General features: G+C 49.8%; 1 protein-coding gene and 1 pseudogene across 2 annotated transcripts in view; both read right to left on the bottom strand.

Moving 5' to 3' along the window:
* The window catches only part of LOC311376267 (integrin alpha-11-like), a 6,590-nt pseudogene extending 6,433 nt beyond the window's left edge, over window positions 1–157 (bottom strand). The window contains exon 1 of the transcript XR_014684301.1: window positions 148–157. The product of XR_014684301.1 is annotated as an integrin alpha-11-like (transcript). The remainder of the gene's footprint in view (window positions 1–147) is intronic.
* Window positions 144–3,290, bottom strand: LOC311376264 (zinc finger protein 277-like). Its single transcript, XM_084491110.1, has 6 exons — window positions 3,244–3,290; window positions 2,833–3,064; window positions 2,047–2,135; window positions 854–936; window positions 484–575; window positions 144–351 (listed from the first exon to the last, which is right to left on the bottom strand). Exons 1-6 carry the CDS (start codon window positions 3,269–3,271, stop codon window positions 183–185), a joined length of 693 nt encoding a protein of 230 aa, XP_084347236.1. The 5' UTR covers window positions 3,272–3,290; the 3' UTR covers window positions 144–182.
* Window positions 3,291–6,612: the final 3,322 nt, after the last annotated feature.

Raw genomic sequence — 6,612 nt, 5'->3', positions numbered from 1 at the left:
ATAGACAGTAAGACAGGTGATACAGACAGTAAGACAGTGAGACAGGTGAACCAGACAGTGAGACAGGTGATACAGGCAGTAAGACAGGTGATACAGACAGTAAGACAGGTGATACAGGCAGTGAGACAGAAGAGATGTGTGTTTAACTCGTCGTCATTGAAAATGAGGGAAACCTCAATGCCTTACGAGTGTAAATAAAGGTTTGAAATGAATCTACAGACAGACAGGTGGCAGACAGACCTGTCTAGCTTCCCCTGCAGCAGGTCCAGGAACTGGGTGCAGTAGACGATGTTGTCTGGCAGGCCCACGCTGAAGGCGTGCTCCCTGGCCATGTGGTTGAGCAGAGACGCCCTGCCGACCAATCAGACGCACCCACTGTCACGTCACAACCCCGGTGACATCACACCCATGAAAACCCTGTGTGTGTGTGTGTGTGTGTGTGTGTGTGTGTGTGTGTGTGTGTGTGTGTGTGTGCGCGTGCACCTGTTCCCGCTGAACTCTTCGCTGCAGAACATACACACGCGCTGGAAACTCGTATCGTCCCGCTCCCTCTGCTGCTGGTCCAGAGTCTCCTCCTGCGTGCACACACACACACACACACACACACACACACACACACACACACACACACACACACACACACACACACACACACACACACACACACACACACACACACACACACACACACACACACACACACACACACACACACACACACACACACACACACGGTCTGATGCCTCATTCCGCCCCAGGGGGGGATGGACCCTGTGTGTGGCTGTGCTGTAGGGCCTTGCCCGGCCTGCTGGGTAGTGTGGAGAACAGGTGAATTATGGGATGGACGACTCACCAGCCTCCTCTGCTGAAGCTGCTCCCTCAGCAGTCGGTCCTCAGGAAGTACATCACACAACAGGAAGTAGAACTCTTGTTTCTCTAGGAACACACGCCCATCATCAGTCAGGTGAGGTAGGTCTGCTATAGTGAGGCTGTGGTGAGGTAGGTCTGCTATAGTGAGGCTGTGGTGAGGTAGCTCTACTATAGTGAGGCGGTGGTGAGGTAGGTCTGCTATAGTGAGGTAGGTCTGCTATAGTGAGGCTGTGGTGAGGTAGGTCTGCTATAGTGAGGCTGTGGTGAGGTAGGTCTGCTATAGTGAGGTAGGTCTGCTATAGTGAGGCTGTGGTGAGGTAGGTCTGCTATAGTGAGGCTGTGGTGAGGTAGGTCTGCTATAGTGAGGTAGGTCTGCTATAGTGAGGCGGTGGTGAGGTAGGTCTGCTATAGTGAGGCTGTGGTGAGGTAGGTCTGCTATAGTGAGGCTGTGGTGAGGTAGGTCTGCTATAGTGAGGTAGGTCTGCTATAGTGAGGCTGTGGTGGGGTAGGTCTGCTATAGTGAGGTAGGTCTGCTATAGTGAGGTAGGCCTGCTATAGTGAGGCTGTGGTGAGGTAGGTCTGCTATAGTGAGGTAGGTCTGCTATAGTGAGGCGGTGGTGAGGTAGGTCTGCTATAGTGAGGCTGTGGTGAGGTAGGTCTGCTATAGTGAGGCTGTGGTGAGGTAGGTCTGCTATAGTGAGGTAGGTCTGCTATAGTGAGGCTGTGGTGGGGTAGGTCTACTATAGTGAGGCTGTGGTGAGGTAGGTCTGCTATAGTGAGGCGGTGGTGAGGTAGGTCTACTAGTGAGGCGGTGGTGAGGTAGGTCTGCTATAGTGAGGCGGTGGTGAGGTAGGTCTGCTATAGTGAGGCGGTGGTGAGGTAGGTCTGCTATAGTGAGGCGGTGGTGAGGTAGGTCTACTAGTGAGGCGGTGGTGAGGTAGGTCTGCTATAGTGAGGCGGTGGTGAGGTAGGTCTGCTATAGTGAGGCGGTGATGAGGTAGGTCTGCTATAGTGAGGCTGTGGTGAGGTAGGTCTGCTATAGTGAGGTAGGTCTACTAGTGAGGCTGTGGTGAGGTAGGTCTGCTATAGTGAGGCGGTGGTGAGGTAGGTCTGCTATAGTGAGGCTGTGGGGTAGGTCTGCTATAGTGGGGCGGTGATGAGGGTGGTCTGTCTTACCGACTGGCCCCTCAGAGTTGGTCTTGATGACGCTGCAGTAGTCTGTGAGGGGCTGGTCCAGGAAGCGGCCCTTCCAGTAGGACATGTACCTGAGGACACAGCTCAGGTCACACCCACCCCGGACAGAGAGCACCACCCTCCCCCACAGCCTGAAGCCCTGCATCAGCCGCTGGGGTCCAGAGAGGCTGACCAGGAGGGGTTTGAACCAAAGACCCTAACTACAAGGGCTGGGAACACAATCCATTCTTTGATGCATCGCGATTGTCTCTAGAACCATTCCGTCTCCATGCAGATAAGTTAATAATCTGTATATATATATAATAAAATTCTATATATATATATATATATATAATTTTATTTATTTATTTTCATTAAATTTGTTTGCCTGCTTCAGAGCGCTACAGAAAACTCCTTTCTCTGAATCAAATCGTGAGGTGCCAAGAGACTCCCACCTCTACTAACCACTCAGTAGGGTGACAGTAGGGTGACAGTAGGGTCACAGTATGGTGACAGTAGGGTGGGGGGCTCAGTAGGGTGACAGTAGGGTGACAGTAAGGTGACAGTAGGGTGGGGTGACAGTAGGGTGACAGTAGGGTGACAGTAAGGTGACGGGCCCGGTAGGGTGACAGTAAGGTGACGGGCCCGGTAGGGTGACAGTAAGGTGACGGGCTCGGTAGGGTGACAGTAAGATGACGGGCCCGGTAGGGTGACAGTAGGGTGGGGGGCCCGGTAGGGTGACAGTAGGGTGGGGGGCCCGGTAGGGTGAGGACAGTAGGGTGGTCCTACCTGGGCAGGTCGGCGATCAGCTTGACGTCCGCCACCACCAGCTTGTGCTCCAGCAGGAGGTGCTTCAGCAGCCGCTCCGCCTCCGCCAGCGGGGAGGTCTGCGGGCACAGCGGGCAGAGCAGCGCCTGGGCCCCGGGGCCCGGGTCGGCCCCGGCCGCCGGACCCCCGGGCGGCTCCCCCTCCTCCTCCTCCGGGAAGCTCAGAGCCTCCAGGATGCTGTCCTCATGTCCGGCTGGGGGACACACGGTAGACCCGTCATCGATACAACCCGGACCCTTATCGATGAGACGGCTACTGACAAGACAACGTACCGTCACGTCCGACTACATGATACATCTATGTATGTAGTTAAATACTAGAACGGGTATAAAGCTGAAGTTAAACACGTTAAAGTTAAACACGTTACAGTACCTTCTTCAGTAGCGGTGCAAGTCGCCATCTTCTGGTCACGTGGACAAAACAACAGAAAATTAGCCAATCGGAAGCCATGAAGATATCACGTGGTGTAGTTCTCAGACGGCCGGTTCTAGGACCCGGGAGCGACGGCTCTAGGACCCGGGACCGACGGCTCTAGGACCCGGGATCGACGGCTCTAGGACCCGGGATCGACGGCTCTAGGACCCGGGATCGACGGCTCTAGGACCCGGGATCGACGGCTCTAGGCATAGACATCTTATAAGTAGACGCAGCATCGACCGCTACTGCCTACTGGCGCTGACGAGACGCGGGGCTGCCATCTTGGAGTGGTGATCCGCTCCACTCAGTGTAATTCATTTGGCAGGAGCAATGAACTGTCAGCGCAATTAATTAATCTTACCTCACTGAATACCACTGATTTTCACGCGTTTTTTTGTCATACGTGTAGCTATGATAAAGGACACATGTTTTGGCGTGTTTTATTATTCATAGTTGGCTTAACAGTAATATAATATTCTTATATGCTATAAGTGACCAGACGTCCAAGATCAAAACTGGGAATATAATCCCAGAGAAGGGGAAAAAAACGGTCAGCTATTTTTAAGTAGAAGAAACAATATGATTAGGTTATATATACATATATCCTACATAAACAATGTATGAATACATTAGATATCTATATATCTTAGGGTCTCTGTATGTCCATGGTCCTACCAACCTGCTCTGGTGCTTTTTACCTTCATGTATTCAGGCTAAAACGACTTGATTGTCTGATGCCTCATCATTGCATCCCAGCCAAAGAGTATCGGTATTAATACCTCATTCGTTGTCCAAGCCAGGCTGGCAGCTCATACAAAAATAAGTAAGGAATAATGTACAGAACGCTGGTCATTATCGGGAAAATAAGCCCCGACAGGGCGAACCAGGACACCGACGCGAAGTGGAGGGGGTCTTGCTTCACTTGCTTTCCTTGACAGCAGTCATTATGTGCTTAGCAACGGTCAATTATCAAAAAATAATTCACCGCCGGAAGTCGGGAAGGCGAGAGGTTAGGGTTAGAGGTATGAGTAAAGGAGGGGGGAGGACAGGGGAGGGGGGGGGGGGGAGGTATGAGTAAAGGAGGGGGGAGGACAGGGGAGGGGGAGGTAAGGGTGTATGGGGGGGGAGGACGGAGGTCAGGGTATAGAGGGGGAGGTTAGGGTATAGGGGAGGGAGGTTGGGAGAGGATATGGGAGGGGGGGACGTTAGGATATAGGGGAGAGGTAACCTTACCTCATTAGGGTAACATGCATGTGTATAATAAAAATTACCATACAACAAGCCACACAACCAGGTCATTTTAAATGATTTTATATCATAAAACATCAGTATACATTTAACATATACAGTATACATACATCTGTGCGCACAGTGAAACAATTCTGGGATGTGATGAAAAAAACAATGGTTCATCGTGAGACCATCTGACCCTAACTCTGTCCCTAACACTGAACCATGAGGAACCCTTGAGAAACAAGGAACCCTTGACAACCCGTGACTTAAGTCACGTCCTGCGAGGTAGAAGTTGCATCTGAAGTCTCCACCGTCCAGCTCCGACGAGGCGCCGTCAGTGGGTCACTGAAATGTTGCAAGAGGAAAAACACAAATCGTTAGCCTCGTAGCATAATCTATGTTGCTAGCCATAGGCCAACAATGTCAATGAGGCTACCATGTTGATTACGCTATGAGGCTACCATGTTGATTACACTATGGGGCTACCAATGTCAATTATGCTACAATATCAATTATACTATCAGGCTAATGATATAGATAACGCTATGAGGCTAGCGATGTTGATTATGCTATGAGGCTAACAATACCCATTATGCTATGAAGCTAACGATATCCATTATGCTATGAAGCTAACGATGTCCAGCTAGGCGGCTAACCAGATTCCGGGTCTCCCTCCAGATAGGTGGCTCCTCCTCCATAATTTTAATTTTTTTCATGATTTTTTTAGTTAATATAATTTGTGTTGAAGAAAACACTTTTGTTTTGAGAATTCTACACTAGAAACAGTGGTAGTAGTTTATTATTCTTTGGACAGCTTGTTTAAATAATTCTGAATCAAATCAAATTTTAAACTTCAACATGAAACATGCACACACTTGGGAATTTGTAATTCAGGAATATCGTAAAACATTCTGTGAATTTAACAGCATAGCTTTGGTGGTGAAACGATGTAAAAAAAACAACTGTTGGTATTAACCTTCCAAAGACTTGAGCAGTCCCATCGTAGTCCTCGTCTCGCTCCTGGTGGGTCGTCAGCTTCATCTGTTCACAATACAAACACATTAAAAGAGTGATGTTACGTCACCGGTGTGAGTGTGCCCAGCTGTTACGTTTTAGTTGTGTTTTAGTGTCCACCTTGATGTACGCTGGATAAACTATAGTAGTAGTAGCAGCTGATGTGACCTTAATTACTTAAAATCACACCTTTGGCTAAAATTCACCGAATGAAAAATCTGAAGGAAAAATTAATGAAGACCCTCTACGATCGTTTGAAATAATTAAAAAGAACCTCCGGGTGTCAAGTGTTTGGTGATGGTTACCCTCCGGTCCCCAGCCTCCGGTCCAGCCTGGTGCCCCATTCCTGGTCCAGGGGGATCTGGATACCCTCTGGTCCACAGCCTCCGGTCCAGCCTGGTACCCCATTCCTGGTCCAGGGGGATCTGGATACCCTCTGGTCCACAGCCTCCAGTCCAGCCTGGTGCCCCATTCCTGGTCCAGGGGGATCTGGATACCCTCTGGTCCACAGCCTCCGGTCCAGCCTGGTACCTCATGCCTGGTCTAGGGGATCTAGTTACCCTACATTATAATTAAGTGCGAGAAAAGCACTAGACACATTATTATCATTATCATTATTATTATCCACCCTGGTGACCCATACCTGGTCCAGTGGGATCTGGTCACCTGCTGGTCCTCAGCCTCTGGTCCACCCTGGTCCAGGAGATCCTGTGAAGTCAGACAGCATCTTTATAGACCCGTACACATCGTGGTCTCGAATCTAACTACCAACCCCCCCGCAGGAGCCCCTTACCTTGAGCTGGAACGACGATGGAGATCTTGGGTGCTTTGGTCGTCTTGTTGCAAAATACAGCCAACAGACTTACCTTGAGCAGATCTAGTAGTTTGTTGCTGTTGGTTCATGTACAAATAATTGACTATACATTTCATATCCCCCCATTTAGCAAATAATTCCCACCCATAAACAAGGCTGACAACGGTACAAAATAACAAACTGTTCTCATGCCTTTTGTCTACTTCCTTACTACTCTCTAAAACATCGCATGCACATCGCATGAGTGTTGCCTTACTGATCAG

The sequence above is a fragment of the Micromesistius poutassou genome, assembly GCF_964030765.1.
Source record: "Micromesistius poutassou genome assembly, contig: SCAFFOLD_274, whole genome shotgun sequence".
In the NCBI taxonomy this organism is placed as follows: Eukaryota; Metazoa; Chordata; class Actinopteri; order Gadiformes; family Gadidae; genus Micromesistius; species Micromesistius poutassou.
This window is presented reverse-complemented; position numbering and strand designations above follow the sequence as displayed.

Excerpts from the sequence above, each read along its gene's own strand:
- LOC311376264 (XM_084491110.1), bottom strand. The coding sequence starts at position 3,271 with ATGGCGACTTGCACCGCTACTGAAGAAG. Across the intron at positions 937-2,046 it reads CAACTCTGAGGGGCCAGTCG|AGAAACAAGAGTTCTACTTC; the intron begins GTAAGACAGACC and ends GTGTGTTCCTAG. Across the intron at positions 576-853 it reads AGCTTCAGCAGAGGAGGCTG|GAGGAGACTCTGGACCAGCA; the intron begins GTGAGTCGTCCA and ends GTGTGCACGCAG.